The sequence below is a fragment of the Cyanistes caeruleus genome, chromosome 1 (genome assembly GCF_971803275.1).
Source record: "Cyanistes caeruleus chromosome 1, bCyaCae1.hap1.1, whole genome shotgun sequence".
NCBI lineage: Eukaryota > Metazoa > Chordata > Aves > Passeriformes > Paridae > Cyanistes > Cyanistes caeruleus.
This window is the reverse complement of record NC_141701.1, coordinates 65,899,440-65,923,550: the sequence shown is the minus strand read 5'-3', so window position 1 is coordinate 65,923,550 and position 24,111 is coordinate 65,899,440. Positions and strand designations below refer to the sequence as shown.

The 24,111-nt window shown below is 37.7% G+C and overlaps 1 protein-coding gene across 2 annotated transcripts in view; it reads right to left on the bottom strand.

The window, feature by feature from the left end:
• TMEM245 (transmembrane protein 245) overlaps nt 1-24,111 on the bottom strand; it is a 74,811-nt gene that overhangs the window by 17,842 nt on the left and 32,858 nt on the right. For both annotated transcript variants that reach the window (XM_023921796.2, XM_086896755.1), the window contains 6 exons: nt 23,132-23,214; nt 20,866-20,956; nt 19,970-20,068; nt 17,942-18,073; nt 10,828-10,950; nt 6,835-6,980 (listed from right to left, as the gene is read on the bottom strand). In XM_023921796.2, coding sequence (XP_023777564.2) covers nt 6,835-6,980; nt 10,828-10,950; nt 17,942-18,073; nt 19,970-20,068; nt 20,866-20,956; nt 23,132-23,214 — 674 coding nt within the window. The remainder of the gene's footprint in view (nt 1-6,834; nt 6,981-10,827; nt 10,951-17,941; nt 18,074-19,969; nt 20,069-20,865; nt 20,957-23,131; nt 23,215-24,111) is intronic.

Below are 24,111 nucleotides of genomic sequence, written 5' to 3'. Positions count from 1 at the left end.
CAAATAATGATAACCCTTCTCAAATTGAAAACAAACTACTCATCTTCCTGGCATTACAGAACAAACTTCCACTAACACGTTTCAAGGCATCACTCAAACACTGATCTGGGTTTAAGACCATTTCACAATGTAATTAGGCCCCACCAAAACTGCAAGCTGCAATAACTTTAAGCCACAGCCATACCCGTGTGCATGCACTCATGTGAAAGTATCGCACACACTAAATTGCACTGAGGCCGTGAGAACATGCAACTTAGTAATGTGCAATATCTCCACCAGAGCAAGCAGAATGGGAGCTTCAGGGAAGAAGGGTATGGTGCATTCAGGAAGAGAACGACATGCTGCTCAGGGAAAGGAAAATGGTTCAGGCAAAGGTGTGCATGCTACTACTTGGAAACTTGTGATTTGGAGACTTACTGCTTCATCCATTCAGGACAAAAATGAAACAACAATAAAAATCCAGACAAGAGCACCCCCTCCCTATTTCAAGGGTAAAGAATAAAATATTCCTACTTAAGCAATGAAGTAGATGACTCATGAACCTACTTTATTTTACAGAACCCATCTGAACAAAGGAATTCTCACACTGCTATGGGCAGATGATTCCCCTCAACCTTCAAAATACTACATTATTAATTATAGCTACAATAAAAAAAATCACTAACTACAACTGAGAATTAAAATTATCTAAATACAGTAAACTGGTCCAAGTGGTCCTCATGTTTCTAAAGCAAATCATCTTCCTAAACCTGACACAGTGGTGCCAAAAGAATTCCTGCAGCTCAACCTAGTCTGGAATAATCCTTCTGCCACAGTCCTCAGGCCTCTCCCTTTTCCCTTTCTTCGTTCCTATGGCTGACTTTAAGTGGTTTCAGTCAAAGTAAATCATGTATTTACTATGTTTACAGGCAAATGACCACCACTGTCAGTCAAGGGAGACTCTAGCACATGATGAAATATTACCTTTGTAATCCATCACATTCTTATCCTGATACCCACTTATGCAATATGGAAAACAGAAAAAAAAAAAAAACAAACCCCAAGAAAACTTGTGGAGAGATGAAATGCAAAGGACAAATGAAGAGTATCTCCAGAAGAAAAAAAGAGTAATGAAATGTGGCCACACCAAGAAAATTAGACTGAGAAAGATCTGAGATTGCAAACCAAAGAAAAACAGATACACCAACTGGGTTTGAAGGACCAAAACTACTAGAGAACGGAAGTTCTTTTACTGCTGATGCACTAGCAGTACTTGGGATTATTATAACTTTCCTAAATTTTTATTTCCCACCTCATTTACAGGCAATGGCTCATGAAATTCCAGCACGGAATTCTGAATTCATTGGTTGATTTGAAAGAGAACCAGTACTTGATATATCAGTCAGAAATCCCTGCGGTCACATATGCCATTGGTAGTAATCTTCCTCCAAAGTTGTCTGCTGTGTTTTAGGGAATCATCATATAATTACTGACCTCTCTCCTTCCCTGTAGATTAAATGCTGCCTTCCACAAGATGCAATAATGAGAAGAAGCAAGTGCAGTATATGACAACAAAGCACACACAAGTGTTTAGTCTAAAATCATAGGAGCATTTTCATTATGAAAGTAATGCAAAATTGGGAAAACTGGTTTATGACCAATTGGCAAATCTCTGCTTGTTCCATAGTTCAAACACTGCCAGTTCCCATGTGGAGGGCTGCTTGGAGGCAGGTGGCACTGCCAGTGACAATTGGGAAAGCTCAGTCAAAGGCACGTATCTGGGGTAAATGCAAATTCCCAGCTTTCAGTCACATTCACAACACGGGAAAAGACCAAACTAGCAGCAAATAGCCCCTTAGATTGCCATTTGCCTTCCAGTCCCTAGAGGGACCTAGAAAAGTACTCTTTTGCTGACTGTCAAGGGTTGCATGGCCCCTTCTTTCCCACTGTCCCTCATGAAAAGGTGTCATCTCTTCAGCACTGAGGCCTGAAGGATTGGGGAAGAGGAGAACCTTCCTTCCATTAAGCTGCTGCCTTCCCCACATGGCAAGGGCATCCTTCCATCAGCTGTCCTACCTTCTACAGATGGGAAGGGACACCCATAGCCATGCAGAAGATGACTCTCACACCATTACCCAAGCTCTCACTCCAGACCATCACCAGCAACAGCACCATCACTGCCCTGAGTCATACCACTAACAGCAGCATTGCAAGAGTTGGAACTTGTCCTGCTGGGCACACAGCAGCGCTCCTACAGCCGTCCCCTTCTGCTGCTCATGCTCACCCAGATGATTACTGTGGGAAGCTGTCACGAGTCTTCCTGAAGTCAGAGCAAGTAGCAGTCACTGCTGTCCTCTGGTCCCACTAGGATGGTCACCTCCTCAAAGCAAGGCTCATGCTTTTCCTAGCACAACTTGCCCTTGGTGGAGCTTCTTCAAAACTCCTATAGTGTCACCACAGCTGCGCCTACTTTTTTCTGCTACTCAAGTTCAAATTTATAATCTATGGTATTTTGGCAGAAACAGTGAGATTCAACAGTTGGCTCAAAGCAGCCTGGAAAGCTGCTCTTACCCCTATACTGCTCATAAATCTATTTGTGTGAACAGAGAACTGTCACTGTATTTGCAAACTCATCATCAAAGCAGTTAGGAAAGTATTCATAAAATTTATAGCTATTTATAGTCCATAAAATAAAAAAACAACAAAAACCACGGCACAGTTCCAATGAGAGAAACTGAACTGGGAAAAGCTCTTTGTTTAAGAGCCTGCTGGGTAACATCTGTAAAATAAGGGATTTCTTGAGCTACAGAAATGAGTTGCCAATTCCCCTCCTTTCCCCCTTGCCCTTTTTCCTCTGAAATAAATGCCAAAGCACACAAGGGAACAGACTTCCTTGATTACATCTAAGTTTCCTAGTGCTTTTCACAAACACAGTCTAAGTAAAAGAGCACAGAAGTGACTGACAACATGGAGGATGATTATGTCATTTGGTTTATGAGCAACAGAGAGATTAGGTCTATCTCCTGCCAGGACAATTCCTGCCCTCTAGACAGGACTGCTTAGATGCTGTCCTAGCTTTGTGCATATGATATGTTGTGCTGGTATTGCATTAATTGATATTGGTGAAGAGGGAAGAAACCACCCACAGCAATGATTTTCCTTCGAGAAGCTGCTAAGAGCTCCTCTGTGCCTGGAGAACACCAATAGCTGGCTAGCTCTGAGAACTGACAACCTATTAAACCATTTAGAAGCTGGGTCCACCTCTGTGAATTCTACATTTTAAAAACAGGCAAGCCCAGGAAATCTTTCTCTTGCATCTGGCCTTGAAAGGTAACTGAGCTCTGGTGGGGCCAGCCCTGCTCCACTGTGTCCTGCACGGCCTGGCTGGGGCAGGGGGACTGGAGGCCATGGGGCCCCAGCCACAGCTGGGCCAGTTCACAACTAACATCTGGCTGACACTAAGCCCTGCCCCTGCTGCCCGTGCCCAGCCGGGGTCCACCAGGCCCAGGGAGTGGCTCTGGGCTGGGCCAGGCCTCCTCTGCCATGGCCCCCACACAGCCCCAGCAGCTGCCAGGCAGAGGGAGCGGCCCAGTGCAGCCTGAAATCCATCACTGTGACTGCTTCAGCCATCTGCAGGCCTGGACAAGATATTAACTCTTTTTCTACACAGATGGGACCTGCAAACCTTGATCCTCACTCAAGGGAGAGAAAAGGACAGAGTGATGACATGTAGAAAGACAACGTGAAGACACCAGTGTCAGTAAAGAAGGAGCCAAGTCCCAGATGGAAGGAGGATGAGGAGATGCTCTAGTATTGAGGTTGAAAGTTCTTTTGTTAAGGCCATGGAGATGGACTATGATATACTGGAATATCTCCTTTACTTCATAAGAAAGTATGGGGGGATGGAGTGCTCAAACTGTAGATATGAGCAGAGGTATCCATAATGAAGCAGAGTAGAGGCTGAGGAGTTGTGATCCCATGAGAAGCTTGAACAGAGAGATATGAGAATGATGAAGACCCTTTGCCCCCATGGAAAGAAGAAGACCTCTGTTCCCAGAGATTAAGGTAATCGCAAAGATAGATGAAGAGAACCTTTGCCTTTGAGCAGCTCATCCTTAAAACAATACCCTGTAAGTTGACATGGCCCATTAACTCAGCTGTGGGAAGGCTGGGGAAATGGCAGGAACTTCATGGTTGCAAATTATTTCCCGGGCAGATTCTACTTGTGGAAATTAAAAGCCATGAGAGAATTGTTTCTTGTGGAGAAGTCTCCATGCATGGCATGGCAAGAGAAAGCTCCTCTCCCTACAAGAACTGATGAAAGACTATTGTAGAGGTGTTAACTGATTTAAAATCACAGGTTTTATCTCTACATTGTCAGTTGGGAAAGAAGTCGGGTGAGGGGACGAAAGGTGTTCTGAAGGTTTTAGTCTGATTATTTTTATTCTTCTGTTCATAAAGTTTTCTTCATACCTTTTATTTAAGTCTTGAGCCTTTTTGCCCTCCTCCTAATCCATATCTCAAGCAAGAAATGAGTAAGTGCACTGGTGATTTTAGCCAGCGCTAAACCCACCACATTAATTGGTGCATTGGCCAGGAAACTCAAATCAGTGAAACTAAACTACTACACATGTCCTGCTGAAGAGTGGTGGGAGCTGGAACACAGCTGATGACTTTTGAGATTTATTAACTTAATTTTTTTGGTCAACTTAAAAGCATGGATATTTTGAGGGTGAATTCATACTATGTAATGCTGTCATAGTCTAATGATGAAAACAACTACAGATGTTTCATTATTTGACAATTCATAACACAAATAGAGCCTCTTCCATCTTACCACCAAGCACTAACATCCATTTTGCATGCCATTTACAGATGAGGTGAAAAAGCCATTTTTATGTTCCTGCAGCAACAACTGATCTCAAAAAAGAAAGAATTGTTGCTTCTCTGGGACAAAAGAAAGGGCTTGAAGTAGCAACTGTTTTTCATATGGCAACACATTGGGCATGGATAAATTAATGGGAAATTGTTACGACACTCACCATATTTACGTACTGAAGATCACAGTAAGTTTTGAGTGGAATGCAAGCTAACTGAGAATCATTAGGATAAATCCTTAGGTACAACTGAGAAGTGAGGAACTTCTGAAAATCTCAGAAGAATCATTCCAAAGAATTCAAATAAGGCACCAAGTACAGGCTACTCCAACCAAACATGAGTGACTGATTCAGGCTTAGTGAATACACAGACTGAGGTCCCTTGTGTATGACAAGCTGCTTCCCCTTCCACATTCTCCAGATTCTCCGAACACTGGCTTTTTCCCATCATATTTGCAGTTACTGATGCATGCTGGCTCTTTCCTACTCATTTTCCTGTGGCTTCTGTAAAATGATTTTCTTTCTTTCCTCCATTCCAATTCTGAGAAATACATTAGGTCACATGTGTCACATACCTGTAAGCTTGTAACTGCATTTAATAAAATCCTCCTCACATAGTATGCATGCCCAGATAAACAATATCCTACTTTTTCACACTGTTCCCCTCTACCATGGGCTAAAGAGAACAATTTGTGAGACAAGTATCAGTTTCTAAATCCACTCACACTACTCAGAAAAGACAGAACTGAGATACTAACCATGTGATCAATGAAAACTCAATAGCAGTCAGTCAAGAGAAGGGCTATTAACTTTATGGCAAAATTCCAAATCTGTTGCTTTCTACTTGAACTGCCCCTTCATTTCAAATGACTACAGCAGTTAGCACTCTTGTTCAAGATCCTATGCAACATAATACAGCCTTGCCATTGTTAAAATGGCAAACATTTAGCAATGAGTTTGGAAAGCAGCTTTAATACCTCCCCAGTTTAAAGCCTACTCATGTATTGTATGTATGCACAAGATGACAGAAAGCAGTGGCATAAGAGGCAATGGCTATACAGAATTCAGCACAAAGTCTGTTCACTTTGTCCAGACCATCAACTTTTTTAAAAAGTACACTATGACTTCAACACCTTATTTAAAATCCAGTTTATTACATTACCAGGATGTAGGTGTTTCAAGTTGCTTACAGCTGAAAGGTTATTTCATTCATCTGTGATGAATGAACTTTACTGCAACACCCCAAAATAGCTTTATTGTGAAATTTTTACAAACCATATTTAAAACATTAAAAAATTCTCCTTTAATTAATGAAATAACTAAATTACTTAGATTAAATTAGAGCCAACACAAAAAAATGGTGACTAAGCATGAAACACTGTGGATGCACTCTGTAGGTGCAGCACACTAGTGTTCGAAGTGTGATAAGGAGAGCGCTCCCCTGGTGTTCCCTTTGATGTTGAATTTGGTTTACGGAGATCATGAACTAGATTTCTTTCAGGTGAAACTGAACTGGAATATATACTCCAGAAGTGTATCTAATACGTTCCAAGTACAAATGGGTACTTATTCTCTGATATTAGACAAAATACTTCAAACTAAATAATTCTGAACTGCATACAGCACTGCTGTCAGGTCCTCCATTTCTACTGTCTTCCTGCATGCATCTGCTCCTCCTGAGCTGCATCAGCTGTTACTGCCAACACAACCACAAACACTGCTTCCTGATGAATTAGGGATGTCATGGGTGTAGCACTAATATTCATTACAGCACAGACCTCTGAAAATTTTTAGCCTTGTCCAATCAAGTTGCTTTATTAACAATCAAAGTGGGGGAGAAATCATCAATGCTAGGTTCTTGAAATCTTTATTGCAACTCATCTTTGAAATGCAAGCTGTTGCAATTGTTAATTATTTCCAGTTGAACATCAAATTTAAAGAAGAATCTTCAACAAAGGACAAGAAATCAGCACTATACCTTATTGCTTCCTCCACAGACTGGCCAACTATATTTGAGGAGGGACCTGGCTGAGACAAAGGTGTCAGGCTTATCACCCATTTTACTGGCTTGTAATACTCATCACTGGAGCTCAACAGGTAGAACAGCGTAGTCAGAAAAATCACCTGCAAAACAAATTGAAGTTTTAAATTACAAGGTAATAAATACTTCATAGAATTGGAGTATGAAGCTATGCTTCAGATATTGAATTTTACTGGAAGGGAACAAGATATTCTTCTACAAGCCTGGATTTAGAAAAACAGAGCTGAAATAATTTTTTCTCCTCTGCTCCAAAAATGACTTAACATTTACATCTAGACATTGTAAAATTTCTGCCTCTGTTTAGCCCCTCTCCAAAGTCACATCTAGACCAAACAACTAGAATGCTGATCAACATTCTAGTTGTGGTGTTCTTTGGCTCTTTTTCGGCATGTTTAACAGATAAAAAAATTGCTGAATAGTTATATCTATTCTCAAAACAAGCAAACAAAACTGCCAAGTAAATTTGAGCTGTCCCAAGAGTCATTATGCAGCTGAGTATCAGATATGAATTACACAAAAATTCACAATCATAAATTTCTTGTTAAGATGGCAATCCTAAGTGAATATTCCTCCTCTGAGTTTGATGATGAATCTCAAACTACAGAAGTTTCAGTTAAAAGACAAAAAAATTATAACCAGATTGGATTAACTTCCTCTATGTTGCAGTCAACTGTGTTTCTCTTGTTTTCCTGTTAGCAGGCTCAGCAACTTCTTGGTTAAGAATAAATCACAGAACTGTGTCCATCTCGAAAGAGAATACCTCAAACAAGAAAAATCCATTATTTACGCAACAAGTGTACACTATGGCTTGTATCTGCTTCATGCACAAGACTTAGATATTTTTCTTTTCTCCCAAGATTAAAATGAATTCTTTCACTTTCCTTGTTTTCAACCTACTTGTATTCTAGAATAAACCACATCTTAATCTTTTTTTAATACGGCAAACAGTTTATAATCTGAGCTAATCTCCATAAATCTCTTACTTTCAATCATTTTATCTAGTTTGCAGACACCTCATATGCTCTTTTCCTTCAATCCCTCTGAAATGCTCAGGAAACAAAATGCAGGCAGCATTGCAATATATCATAACCAATCTCAAAATGACATATGTATGTGCTCCTAATTTCTTTACACTCAGTAAAATGCTACTGCCATTTTCCCCCTACTCTACCCTCACAGACTTTAACTTGAAAGTCACATTCAACTATTGACCTGTAATGACCCCTGTCCAAAACATCATATATTGGCTTAGGCTATATTCCATTTCCCCAGGTGTTTAGCTTCTGCCTTGGGAGATAAACCAATCTAGCTAATAAAAAAGTAATTGTATTAGCAGATTTTAATAGCATGCTGTTATCATTCATTTTGAGCTTAAAAAAAATAGTAACAATAATTAAGCCTTGCTTTAATGGGAAATAATCTAGTTCCAGTAGCAGGATTAGCTACATTTTGTAACAGCTTCAAGTAAGAGAATCTTAAAATCACATTTTAACATCCTTTGTAATTCTGCAATTATTTTTCTTCCTTGATGGGCTCTGCCATTTCTAAGCTACTATAATATTTCCTGATTTCATTAGAAAATTCTGTACTGAATCAGGCACCCAGATGATGTGTCTTCCACTGAGCTCAGCCTACAGATCCTTCTGCATGTGCAGTTTTCAACACAAAGAGCAGCACATTGCTCTAAGCACAGTAAGTATAATATCTGCTTATCCTGACTGTTCTTCCCCAGTGTTTACAGAAGAAACTTGTTTTTTTTAAGGAGACACAAGACAGACATACCCACCTGAAGGGTAAAAGCCAAAGCGATGGCTGGTAATGAACAGCAGTGGAATAAAATGGTGTTAAGCTGAATTACAAGCCAGGAAAATGTACAAATCCTATTCAATTTCTGCTAGAAGAAGGTGGATGTAACCACAGCACCATACAAAATTAACTGAATTTTGTAGTATCTGCCTTTTGGAAAATTAATGTATTTCCTTTAGCACAATAGGTGTAGATATGCAAAAAGAAGCTGCACTCACAGAATATTATAAAGTATTATCAAATGGCTTTCTGACTCTTCCAAAAAGTAGAATAACCTCAATACTACATTCAACACCAAAAGATTTGTACTGTCTTAGAGCAACTGGAGGCTAAAGTTTTCAGACCTCTTTTACAGGATATCTGAGATACCTGAATTGTTCCTAAGCAACAATTCAAGATCCTGCCAATGACTATGTGGAACAATTTACCAAAGACAAAACAGTAAGACCTTTCCATAGTTAAGCAATTGATGGATTACAATTTCATGCTGTAGAATTTGTCCTGTAGCTGAAAACATTAAATACTCTAAATTGAGAAGGCATAGGCTGAATTCAAGGAGAAAACCCTGGGTAAGCACTCCCTTACCCAAAAGCATAATTCAGCATTTCCACAGGTATCAGGAAATACACAACCTAATTGCTTGTGAATCAGATTCACTGATTCAGTAAATATTTTTGTATCTGCTTTTCATTCTCTATTTTCTGCTGAAAAGCTTCAGGGTTTTTGTTTGTTGGGAGTTTTTTGCTTGTTTTGGATTTTCTGGTTGTTTGTTTAGTTGTATGTTTTAACAGCATTCAAAATCTGTGCATTCCCTGCAGGACTGTAGATGCCCATGAGCCAAACAGAGCTTTTTCTCTTCCAAACTTTTTAACACAATATGAGCAGAATGAATGAAAGTGTTTGTGCACTTGTGAGTCAACATGTGCATAATTATACACCCACACAAAGGCATACACATACATCCACGTGCACGTGTGTGCAGATACTTGTATTCAGAAGTGAAATGCAAGTGACACTTCTGTAACTAATCAGTTTTCAAAAGTCTGTTGAAGATCTGAACACAGTCTTACTGGATCATGGATGGATGTGCTACACAGATCAACATTCCTACTTAATATTTTGATAGATGATGTATTATTCAAAAATGGAGGTTTTGAACAAGGTGTCCATTATTTTCATGCTTTAAAGAACAAACTTTAAAACATAAAATAAAATTCAATATTTTAATTTCTATTTAAGATGACTAAAACCAGACTGAAATGTAATCAGTAGAAAAGTTAACCACTTTGAGCATTTTCTTGTTGGAAAATTTAAGTTAGTTTGTGCCACTCCAAACTTTTCTGTAGCAACTAGGAAACCTGAAAAATGAAAAAATGAAAGTACAGTTCAAGCATCTAATTTTTAAGAATTACAACACAGCAAGATCCCAACTACCTCAGCTGACTGCACTGTGCCCCAGCAAGAGGCAGGACTCTGCTGCAAGACAAAAAGTCAGGATCATGCATCACAGCAACAGCATACAACAAACTTTTTAGAAGTCATAAGGCATCTGAAAATAAATTTTGCATCTGAGCCTGAGTGCCTTGAAATCATTGGCAATTCATTCCTAAGCTTGCAATTTTTGTATGCTAAGTTTTTGGACAAGTTTTATATGTACCATCTTGGATGAAGCTATGGACTAAGGAAGAAATAAACTACTCTCATGCAATCTTTTTTTTTTTATATATGACAACTAGAGAACTGAATTGGTGATTTCCCTGCAAATTTTTTTTCCATCTCCTGAAAGCAATGCCCTGTACAGATATATGCTTATGCAGACATGGTATAAGATTTCCTCAGCAGTTATATGCAAGATATTACAAGCTACAGCTTAGTACCTTCAAGGCCTGAAACAAGAATTTCCCACTAATAGAATGACAGGAAGACTTACTACCTCCTAATCTTGCCCTCCATCTAGAATGATCCCAAATAAATAGCAAATTTGTAAAATCTTAAAAAATTTTGGTATTAGATAAGTTTAGAAGATGTTTTCAATGCTTTAGGTTTGAGTTTTCATTGTTACAATACGTGCAATTAGGTTACTCCAGTAAAATGAACCACGTAAATCAATGACATACTACTTACCACTGAAAGCACAAAATTGAGAAGAGCTGTCCCACTGTGGAAGAGGATTGTCACTAATGCTGTAACTGTAGTAAACAAGAGGCTCACATTGCGACTCATCACTATCCACAGAGACTCGAGGATCTGAAAAAGGAGGGAGAAGACACAGTTAGACATTGGATGCTATTAGCAAGGACAGAGAATTACTTGCTGAGTGATTCATCTCCATCAAGCTATACAAAGATCACTTTAAAAGAAAATCATCTTCCCTCACTCCTACACTGCAGCAGGTTCTATCAAGTGAAAATGTCCACTTTATCAAATATAAGTTTCTATGTAGCTGATTATAAGGTTTTTGGAATTTTTCTCAGTATTCAAAGTTATTTCATTATACAAAATTGCAAAAGAACTAGATGTGGTGACATTTATTGTGATTAACATTGCTGTCAAATAGATCTTGTCTTGGGAGAAAATATTCACCTTTTCAAAAGCAGAACTGGGTAGAAATAAATCTGATTCTCTCAGTCAAATAATCAAATTAATACTTCAATAAATTTGATGTTAAAAGCTTTCATGGTAATGAAATGCATGTTTTTAGTAATATTTGCAGAGAAATGCAGAAGTTGTGATTTTGAGTAAGGCTGCATCAGTTGGTCAAGTAATTACTTAAAATAAATCAAACAATATTAGATAATCTACTAAAACTTGTACTGGCTTGGGGAACCGATTGCTTATGGTTACATATAGTAAAGACTAGTTTTGATGCATCAAAAGAAGCATCCTAAATGCAATGCACACTAGTTTCAAACAAATATTTCATCCAGAAGGAATACAGTAAGAATGTATAAGCCAAAGTGATTCTAACGTATAAAAGAAGCAAGATCACAAACAAGTCTTCTTTCAGACTAACTAATGTAACTGGAAAGACTGTAAAAGCTCTGACACAAAAGCTCTTCAGGTTCAAAGCCATAAGACAAGACTTCAAAACTAGTGACTGTAAGCCTTGGTTTAACAAATCACAATTAGACTGAATTAAAACAAAACCAACCAACCAAAAACTCCCTAAAAACAAAAAAAACCTTCCTAAATAGTCAGCATTTGTAGAGCAGACAAAGGAGTGTAAGCCAAGTGATCTTCTCTCCTTTAGGAGTGAATCATATTAAACATAATTTATTAGGCGTGAACTGGAGAAGGAATAAGGGCTTGAGGAAATGACAGGGAATTACAACACAGAAAGACCAATTCAGTTCATGCTTCCTACTATTTAGTGGGAATTATTGATGTTAAAGATCATCTTTTGTACAGATTTTATTAGTGTCTCTTGAGAATTCAAGAGAGGCTAGAAGCGAAGAGGACACTGCTGAAAAACGTTCTCCCACTGGTACCTGTCCCTTTGCTTCTTCTTTGGACTACAAATTCGTTCTGGGGGTGCAGCAGTGCAGCAAATTCCTGCATTTCATGTGCACATTTTCATGTGCACATTATGTTATGAGGACTGTAGACACAGAGGACAGTGAATTCTGAGGGAATAGCTTGTAGCTGAAGCACAGGCCTTCCAGCTGGTATTCAGGAAGGATATCGCTATCATTGCTAATAGCAGGCCTTAAGTTGTATGCAAGGTTCCCTCGCAGATATTTAAGCTTCTTACTAGAACTTGGCATTTGAACAGGAGCTTCTGTGCCACAAGTCTTCTGCTATAGTGTGGAGTTGAATCACAGAACAGCAGCAAAGGCCTTGAAAATAGGGATACAGGTTGAAAACAAAGGCCTCTTACACATGAGCAGTGCTTTCAGTAAGAAAGCACTGAAGATGCGCAACAATACGAGCTAGGAGGACTGCTTTTCCTTCAAGAAAATGAAGTAGGAACTATGAAAGGGGGGGAAAAACACAACAGGTTGACAACAAGACAAGGCACCTGTCATGACCTGGAAAAGTAATACTTTTCCCAAGTATCACAGCATATATTGCAGGTCAGGGGTCAAGGGGTAGGAGTTGTCCAGAACTTATGAACTTATGAAACTCCTTAATTTGAGGGAAAATTATGTCCATCAAGTTCCAGCTTTGCATATGTAAGAGCTCATAAGTCAGATAATTTAGACTCTTGTGACTCAGATCATTAAGGACAGCCTCTGTTGGTGCTAACTACACAGCACCATCATGATGGCTTTTTAGCCTCACATATGTAGGACATGTTTTTTATGGACTAACCACTTTCAGTACATAATGATAATGATTAGGAGACTGTTAAGCAAACCACTGGCATGAAGCATGCTGTTAATGAAAACTGGTCTAGTAAAGCTTTGCTCCAAAGAGAAAACTAGCTGGATTTAAGAGCCTTCTGACTAGTAATCACAGCAATTGTTAAAGCCCTCATTCGCAACAGGTAAGCTGAACTGAAACCAGTGAGAGTTTACAAGGAGAGGAACTTCTTCCATCTGCCAGAGGAGAGCACAGAATTTTTGAGACTGTGAAAGTTTTCCTCAGAATAGGATGTTTCTCCAGTATAGGCAGGATTTATTGAACACTTTCCCTAGAAGCTTTATCCAGAGCCTTTATTCCTGATAACCAGGAATGTACAGCTGCAGGTAGTTTAAATGCAGGTATCAGGCTGTTCAGTTTGCATAAGGAATGGTTCTCCTATGTGAACATCCTTGTTTGGTGGAGTCAGTGACTGGAACTGTTGGACTAGTTATCACCAGCATCTGCTTTAGACTAAGTGCAGATAGTGCCTTTCTACAGCTTTGGCATGTCCTATGAAAGCAACTGCATCTTTTAGGACTTGTTTCCAATGAGAGTAATTCCTCGTTACACATATGTATCATTAAAATTTCAAGATACAAGCTTTCCATAGCTAAGGTGAGGAGACAGACATAGCAGACATTAATCATTACTGAATACAGTATCAGAAAGTGCTCAAATACTTCCCTACCTCTCACAAAATCAAATTACATGCAGCTGCACCTCAGAGTTCATAATGCTGTTTGATTCCCAGAGCCTACTACAGCTGAGTTGATGAGCTCACCTACTACACACAAAGAACTGTTAACACCTTCCCAGCTGAGTTCTGCAAAGCACAACAAAGTGTGAATATTTATGCAATAATGTTACATTACTTTTAGTTACTTTTTTACTCTTAAATAACAGAAAACCTCTTTCCCCAAACCACTGCTCTGTAAGCAGCTGTAAGGGATCAGTGTTTAAAAGAGCTACAAAGCTGTACAGAATTCAGGACTCCCTTACACATCACACTGCGCTGTGCTACCATCAGCATCAGTTACTGTACCTTTCCAATATGTAACAGACAAGAAAGCAAAACTGTACATAACGTTCTCAGGCATCTAGGGTGTCCTCTTGGCCACTTTTGAACTGGTCAACATCTGAATATGAGGGTAAAAGGCACTTGACCAGAACAGTAATTTGCTGAGAACTTCAAGTCAGAAAACCGGAAGTCACATAAAATTGTGTACCTAACTCCATTCTGTATAAAGGGAATAAAATTGGACACAAAGACGAAAAAAAAACCAACTCAACGTACTAGTTGATATATTACTGAGAAATGGACTGAGTTGCTATAAACTTATGAAATTACTTGAAGAAATTGCTGAAGCCAGAGAAAATATTAGGATTTGTAGTATCTCAGTGAAATATTTGAGAAACTGACTTGATTTAAAATGCACAGATCAGTCACGCTAAAAGCACGGAAAGGGGAAACCTAACTAAGCTGAAACTTGCTGTGTATCTTTGTGAAAGGTCTTCTGTCTTCCTGTCTGGGAGATCTCTGAATGAGATACCACCTGCTGGTGGAATGATGAGTATTCTTGTGCAAGGAGCCAAAAGATCAAATTAAGAAGACGTTAGCAATGTCTCATGTAACATCAAGGGAGCTCTGAGTCATCATTCACAGATTTAGCCAGCAGCAATTCACTTTCTTAATGCTACAAGCATACAAGAAATGGAGAAAAATGGTTATGAATGGAAGAGCACATGAGTGAGGAAAGAATGAGTCTTTTTTATTTTTCAGAAATTAAGTCTTAATAGTCCAGCTACATGCTGCCTATTTCATCCATCTGATAAACTACCTTAGAGTGGAGTATGGGGTGCAAAATAAGTAAGGCTCCACTCTTGCTCTCTCTGCCAAGAATGAGATGAGATGAGATAAACCCCACTTCACAAACACATCACTGATTATATTATGCTGGTTTTTAACACTACTGCTTCTAATACTGGAAAAGGCAGCAATGCTGCTGACAACAAAGCTTTTAGAAAAGAAAAGCGAACTATGACTTGGAAAAGCTTATCTTCATATTAAATCTTCAAGCAATTTACATGTTTATATAATAAATTACTTTAAAATAATTAAGGTCTGCCTACATCAAACTATAGCTAAGCATAACTGCTATAATGAACAGCACATTTTGAAGGGGGTACAGAAGCCTTCCAAGCTTTACCTGATACTCAAAGTTGCAAAGTTGAATCCATGCATGTTGTTACAAATTAAATGAACGCCAGCAATTCCCCAGCACACCTACATCAGTAATTTAATTATATACTTTCAACTCTAAAATGAAAATTTCTTCCATTGCAGGAAAAGCCTGAAGGGAACCACTAGCATCTGTCTTCTCTTAACATTTTTCTTACAGCAAACACTCCTTCTTGTGTTAAGGAGGAAGAACACTTCCTATGACTTCCATCAGTGGAGAAGAGCTTATCTGCTTGTGGCTGTAATATGACATTGTCAATAGCTGTATTTTCAGAGAAAACTGTCATTTGTTCTATTCTGAAATACTTCAGAAAGCCAAGAAGGGGCTAGCAAGACAGTTATTTTTTGGTAAACTCAACCTATGCATAAATATTTGTTACATGCAAGTTGTGTAATCATACACATTTATTCTTTTTCCAAAAGTGGAGGAAATCTCATTAGAGCTGTATATTCGCTTCTTTACCCAGTTCTTTACAGCTATCTCATTGCCTTTAAATTATCTGTACATTAAAAAAACTGTCAACACAGCTTTGGGACTGTATTGTGTCTTGCTATATTCTTAAGAACTTCAAGCTAGCATTGATTTCAAGTGTTCAACCTCACTGTCCCCATGAACAACACACTCAAACAAAAATTAAAAGCAGTTTGGGTTGAAAGGGACTTTAAATAACATCTGATCCCAATCGTCCTGCCGTAGGCAGGGTCACCTTTCCTCAGACCAGGTTGCTCAAAGCCCCATCTAATCTGGTCTAAGCCCCACCCAAAGTTCCATAAAACAGGAAAAAAAACAAAGAAACAAAAAATCCAAACTAAAGAACTTAAGCAAAAGAAAAATTAAATCCCCAGAACATACACTCCCAAAAGCACTCACATAATTTAAAACAGTAACCCCTCCCAATTCAGTAATCCTTTCTAGGAACCCATTGTTCCACCTCAAAATGCCAGGAGAAAGGTTTTCATGCTCTGGTAGGTAAGAACATAAATCCTGAATACAGTAAGGCTGCTTTGTATCTTAGGCTTGGCAAGAAACTTGCTTTAACATACCAGACTTAAGCAAAAGTTATTCTTATTTTCATAAACTCCAAGTTTTAATGACCTAAACAAGAACAGAGACTGTAGTTTTGTCAATTTTAATTTAAAATATTAGTGTGAGTAATATTTATGCAATGCACTGTAGATGAGCAAGTCAGGAAAGAAAACACTGCTCATTAAGGATGTGAAATCAGGATTTGAGCTTTAGACTAAGCTGACTGGTTTACAGTCTGCTATTAAGGACATAAGTATATGGAGAATAAAGGCAGGTGTTTCCTCACAGCTGATGAGTAAATAATTCCTGGAAATAAACAGGAAAGCAAGTCAATTGCTGGCACTTTTTTCTTGAACTTCTAAACCAAGTTTTAGAAGTAAAGCAATCATGTTAGCTAGATGAAAATTTTAATATTAATGTTTTTCATTCTTAAATATTTATTCTCTTTACACTTTGCTTTGCCTCTCTCTAGTCTGCTTAGATTACTGAAGCACACTTTATATCATGGTTTCTTGAACACTGTGCAGCAATGCTGCAAATGACACACTCTTATCAGGTAGTTTCTCCTCCTTCTGTGCCTCTTGCCTAGAAGGAAACTCCACATTTATTTTAAATCATGATGTGTTGTGCATTTTTAAACCCTCTGCCTCAAGCATTCATGGCCAACTTTGAGAAAGTATTAAGAAAATTTCTTAATTAACTGAAAAAATGATTACTGCAGCAAAGTTTCTCTCAACTCTTCCTTGTCTCACATCTTTGTCTATAGTAGAAGCTGTAACAACTTAAGCAGCAATTGGGGGAGGACACAAAAAGCACACATGCCTATCAGTCTAAATCAAGAACTGCTTGGAGGCAAATACTAGCTCTAACTGCATCCACTAGAATGCGATAGTGGCAGATAGGTTTAAATAATAGTGTTCCAAAATTGAAGATACTTCTAGTAATGACAACAACTCAAGTCAAAGCTGGACTATATTGGGGATTGACTCTGTGTATTAAGCATTTTGGATTTAACATGATTTTTTAGTGAAGCACTTCAATTTGGATTGCTTTCAGTTCTTCCTCTTTTTCTCCTCATAAGGTGAAATGTTTTTATTCAGGAATTCACACTGTGTAAAACATTAATTTCATTCTCCACAGGACTTTCATAAAAGAAGAGAACAATAAGCTGCTTTCAACCCAACAAATAATAATAATTTGAGAAAAAAAAAAAAAAAGATAAGCCCCTTGCTTTTATTGCTCGATTTTGTTGTCACAACCTCTTAAGTCAATAGCTTCTTTAGTTATAACCTAAACCAATTGGTTTCTTCTTTAAAGAGAAAAGACTACATAAAATAATGCATTGAGAATCAGCTTGCAGGTGACACAGGTAACAATCTGCCTCAGGAAGATGTCTGGGAAGCTGGTATCCATACTAAAAGTACAAGAGCTTCTTTATTATAAACATTTCTGTTTATTTTACAGTTATATCTTAAATAAGCTTTCAGTAATTGATTAGATAATTGTAAATAACACTAACAGTCATAATTTTCCATTTACTTCAATCTATAACCTTATGGCACTCCAAGGAGAAATTACTATCAGTTAAAAATTAGGCCAATTTCAAAGTAAGTGCAAAGAATACGTACGGAGAGAAATGTTTCGATGTTATCATGAACAAAGGATGCAACATCTTGCCAATCCAGAATATCTCCAAGCCAGCTGTTTTGACGGTTTATGTGCCATTTGTGTCCTTTGTGTCTTCCAGAATGTGTCACATTCTCAAAAACAAAGAAAATAGACATTCAAATAAAATTTAGATATGAGATAGTAAAAAGCTAATGCTTTAGACTGATGTTTTCTTAATGAGGAATAGATCCAACATGCATCTAAATACTTAGAGCTGCTCTAACTAGCATCCCCAAAAATATCTAGAAATACTCTGTACATTGGAAAAATTAAAATCTGACAGAAAACTGTAGTTAATTATCCCAATTAATTATATATGTGTGTGTTGTATTGATTCACCTCTGTTAAAAATTAACTTTATTGCTTTTCTGATACAACGGTATCTATTTTGCTCTTAATGAAAGCACACAAGAAAGAGGTAATGATTTCAGTTACTGTCTACATAATTTAGTGTTTACAACATACAAGTTTTCCCAGCATAGCCCACAAAGAAAAATGCAAGCAGAAGTCCAAGCAAGTAGTTTTCTTACTTCTTTCTACCTCTACTTCTTTCTACCTCTTTTCTACCTCTCCACAGGTAATGTTAATCACACAAAACCTAAAACCGAAACTGGATGCACAAGGATATCTTCTGACTACACACCTCTGTAACTGCAACACAACAAAACAACAGGACATGGCCATAAAACAGCTAATTACTTAAGTGGATCCTCCCTAATTATGAAGTTGCCTATTGTCACATTATTGTCCATTGTGATTACCACCTTGAATGAGGCTATTTGACTCAGTCTGGGACTGTGACAAGTGTTTCAGAGGATGCCAAAATTCTCTATAAGCAAGCTCAAGCAAACCTGCTGACTACAACACCCTAGTCTTTAATAGGAGACTAGTTACTAACTCTGGCATTTACAATGAGAATACCACTACTTGTTAAAATTTTCTGCACACTTTTAGCCTTGGTACCCTGCATTCAAAATGACAGTATCTTTTTTTTGCCACATATGGCAAATAACATTCCAAGTGCGGTCCCTGCACTGATTTATCTAAGAGCATTATGTTTTCTGCTTATTACCAGTTCTCTCTAGATGCACTGTTACATGCTGCGATGCACAATTAGCAACCTTCTACAACAATCCACTGCCAACAGAGAGATCTTTCTTTTGAGCTAGCAATTTATTTAGAGTGGAAATGTATGAGTAGTTAACAATCTCCCTCCAATAGACCTTCTGTATTTGTAAACTGTATGGAGACCCATCATGTGTTCATCTAGTTCTATACCAAAACTGTTATTTCTTTAATGCAGAGGTCTCTTTGGAAATTTACACGTATTTGAAGAATAACTGCATAAATAAAAGTGTTAATATAATTGCAATCACTTAAATATACAGAAGTATTTCAGGAATATGACTTCTGGACTTGGTATTTCCATTGCACAATGGCTAAAGAATTGCTTTATATCCTTTAAAAGGCAACATCATTGTCAGCATAACAATGATTTAACTCTTAGGAACTTTTCAGGATTCAGTGTACAGAGCCCATTATAAGATGGCTGCAAAAAAGCACTGTAAGAAACTTAATAAGAGGACAATTACTTTCTCACAATTTCAAATTAATAGAAGTTACACAAATCATGCAGAAGACCAGTTGCCTTTTCCCAAGACCTCAACAACAAAAAAATTCAGCAGAAAGTGCTAAACTATGAAATACTAATTATAAGAAGTGAAAAAAACTGTAACATGGCACAGACAAAAACACACTTAACTACTTAGGTGTAGGCCACAGCTCTGGCTATACTAAAACTGTGACTCTAGAAGGAGTGTCTTACACACTTGAAAGTTTTACCTTGAAATTTTTACCTTCTTTTTACTAACCTTTACTCAACCTTCCAACTTTCTGCTAATCTCTTCCTCAGAAATGCATACTTAGCATAATTATCTCAGAGTACTAAGTGATAGTTTATATGAATACCATTTAAATAAGTTACCCACCTTCACAAACCAAGAGTGATAAAGCCTGTCCCAGAGCTCCAGCACTTGCTTTTCAATCACAGCAGTGTTATTTACTTTTTCTCCTAAAATCTTATGGAGCTAAAATACATAAAAATCTTTTATTATACAGGACAAAACAAAGCAGGCATCCACTGATGAAGCTTGATGAATAACATAAACATAACATGTCTGTAAAGGCACATTTCAAACCAAGTTAATAGAAAAATTAGTATCAGTATGAAATACACACCTCAGACAACATGGTTCACGATACAAAGACTTTGCTAAAAAACATTCTGCTGCACTAAGGACTTCTTTCTGCTCTGAGAAACAAATGCTGTCTCTAAAATGCTTAATCCAAAATCCTTCATATCTTTGAAGTAAATATTTCAAATAATTTGAGATGTATGCTAGATATCAAATATATAAATAAAATTCCTGTCAAATTCATCTGAAGAAAGTTAGCTTAACTATACAAATGAGGATTAAAAAAATGTGCAGTGTACCACACCCAGCCCACACAGAAATTAGAGAGGGAGGGGCAGTGGTCGCAATAGAAGTCTATATTGTCTACACTAGGACACCTAAAGCCAGTTAAAAAAAAAATTATTCTATTTTATTTGATGCATTTTCACTGGAAATCATTAGAATGATGACAGATTCTTCTGTTCTTAAAAAGAAACTATCCTCTGAACAGAAAAGACTACTGAAATCGCTCCCACTCCTCCTTCAAAAATCCCAAACCAGAGTGGAAAGAATAGATCTGTCAATAAAATGGTTAAATACATGGAAAAGAACTACTGACAAATTTATTTTTATTTCTTTTTACTTTTATGAAATACAAGAAATGAAAAAAATCCCCAAAGAACTGGAGTTTCTTGACAGCTCACTCTTACCTTGTGTGTGATCCATTCTCGGCCATACTGGTATACGTTGTTAGCTGCAGAATTGAGCGCCTTCTGAATGACCTGAGCTTCTGGGAGCCAGCTGGGGGGGATTTTGAAGAGGGAAAACAAAGTTAACTGCTATATATTATACCCACTTCATTACACCCAAAACACTTGGCAAATTAACCTTCTGAAACAACAAATCATTACAATTAAATACATACAAACTTATTAACTCTTGAATGTTTCCTTCTACATATCAAGGAACAGATTTTCCCATAAGCAAAGCACAATTAAATCCAGGGCATGTCATTGCATTTAAAATCCTCCAAGGTTCCTGAAACCTTAATTAAATTGATATTTCAACTTTTTCAGAAGAGACCTGCTCTTCAATCTGTATGTGTGCTATTCACATGACATTCTTTTTTTTTCCCCAGTTTCCTGAAAACACTGTATGAAGCTGTCCCATCTACCTGCAAACAACCTTTTGAATTACAAGTTGAATGTAAATCGTTAACATAGTTTCCATGGAAAAGCAACCAGCTGACAAAAGGTTTGGATATCAGCTATTTCTAAGTCCTCACCAAACCACTTGCTTGTGAATTTCTTCAGGGACTCACATCGCTTTCAAACAATGTACCCTACTGAGTTGCCAGCATTTCACCACTTGTGAATACAGGGCACACAATCTCTGCTTTGACTTTCTTTTTACATCTTGATTCAATGGCACTTGTTGGAGCCCTTCCAAAACAAAATGAAAGCATTCAGGAGATGGAACTGCTGTATTTGTTCACTTGACTGAAGATCAACATGGAAGCTCTTCTGTTCATATAACGCTTCAGAAATGTTCTGGATTAGAATTGCAAGACATTTCTGTCACTCACCTCTAAACACAATAAGAGCATCAAGCTCTGAAAGCTAGCAAAGGTTCATGGACTTGGCAAGAGGTATTCTTACCCTTAATGAACTAAAATATAGTGTTATGGATACTTCAAACTTGGATGCAAACACTGGAAGTAAAAAGTTACATGAGAATTCTGCAAATTACTTAACTAGTGCTCCAGCACTTTCATTATGTAAGTAAGCTTCTGACAGCCAAATTTCCATCTTCATTAGTCCCACTTATTTCCGTCTTACAAAACAGAAAGGCCAAACAACACAGGAGATGCCATGAAAGAATAAACCCAAGTGCTTTAAGTGCTTTCTGTTTTCATGAATGTGATAACTTTAGTAGTGCTAAAGCATGTATATTACTACAGTGGTTATGAACTATATCCTTTTAGTGCTGTTTTTGAAAAATTGTTTTGCTCTTATAATACAGCATCTGCTTTCTTTCAACCTTCTTAAACCACCATCACTTTTATTTAGAATGTGACCTTGAAAGAGTCAAGCATTCTTATTCTGGAGAGATCTTTTTTTGATGGCATTAAATTGGTATCTCACATTTGCCCAATGTCTGTTTAGCTGAAGCAGAATGATAGCCATCTGGAGCATGCTACCCTTAAAATCACACTTTTCAGTTTCACCTATTCCCCTTCTGATGTTCATGCAATGACTCCTTTGCTCACCAGTGTGCCCATGTTTCCTGTAGATGCATTTCTCTCAAAACCTTCTCTCTGCCTTACTGCTTGTCTTGGTGCTTACCTTAGTCATTACAGAGACTAAACCTTACAAACTTCTCACTGTCCACACTATACACATCTACTCTTAACAGGAATGGCCTGCCCAACTGATTCACACCTCACTCCTCCCCATCCACCATTCTTTCCACCCTTGAACTTTTCTCTGGCTCACTCCAGGAACAATGTCTTCAACTCCTATTCCTTCAAATGCACTCCACATACATTTCCCTACATTTAAAAAATAATTTAACTTTATCTTGAAACTTTCTAGAGCAAGTGTGCTCTAGAATGTGCCAGCACTTCTCCTTCATAGGAAAAGGAAAAAATACAGATCTCCTTATTCTCTGCACTATATAAGTTTCTCCTCCACAACTGTAGCTAGAAAAGTTCATACAGCTGGCTCTTTACCACCAAAATCCAACCAGCCCTCAAATCAGATACTACATTGACAGTCCCCCAGAGTGATGCGTAAAGATCCCCGCTGTCTGAGAGTTTAGCTTTTACAGCTAAACTGTAAACTCAGTAAACTGCCTGAGAGAGACACCCACATTTCTGTTCACCTAGGGGATGTTTTAAATTAAAAACTAAGCATAAGAGCACCTGGAAGCTTGTTCATCCACCCTATACTATTCGCTTAACTTCAGCATTCTTACTTTGCCCATTCTGGGTGACTGGCTACTGTCTCATTGATCAAGCTGCTTGTGACTTGAATCATGTGAACGCTCTCTTGATGTACCTAATTTAAAAAGAGAGGAGAAATGTTATGCAATGCAAACCACAACCCTTTCTAGATTCTGAAATAATTCTTGTTTTTTTGGTGGGGAGGAGGGGGAGTGGGATTGGAAGGAAGAGGGTGGGGGAAGGTGAGAAGGGGGACAGTGACCAGTTTGTACATTTGAAGAATAAGTCTTCCAGTGCAAACAACCTTCTATGAACAAAGAAGTTTCATTAACACAAGAAACACCTAGTAATACAATAATAAATTCTGGTCACTAGTAATAGCAAATGGAAATGTAAACTTTATCACATCAGAGGAAAAAGATTCAACACTAACAGCAGTGCTGTCAAGAGAAGCACTAAATACAAAGTTAATACTAAATATTAACTATATATAATTTAATACTAAATATTCATAATAATAATAAAATACAAAGTTTCAGATATACCTTTTTGGTATATCTGGTATAACATGGATCAAAGAAGTGTAAAAATTAATCACTACTTAGTTCTAATATGACCAGCCCTGCTATGAAGTGCCTGACCAAACAAATTCTTCAGCAAGAATGCTAAAATACACCTTTTATAAGTATCTTAAAAGTCCTTTTATGAATATACAGGAGCTTTAGTCAGGAATGTTTGTTCAACTTCTTAAGTCTTCAATTGCAAGTTTTCAACATTATATATGTCTACATTTTTGACATCAGAACCCACTGATCTTTGTTCTCTAACTGTATTAAAGTCAAACATTCAGTCTCCATAGACTGTTTCAAGTATGAATACACCTCCATTAAGGAAAAAAGGAAAAAAAGTACACGAGTGACCTCTTCTGGTGAGCAAAAAAAAAACCCACACAAATTCAACCATAAACCAAAAATCAATTTCAGAGAACACCTGATCATGAATCTCAGTACAT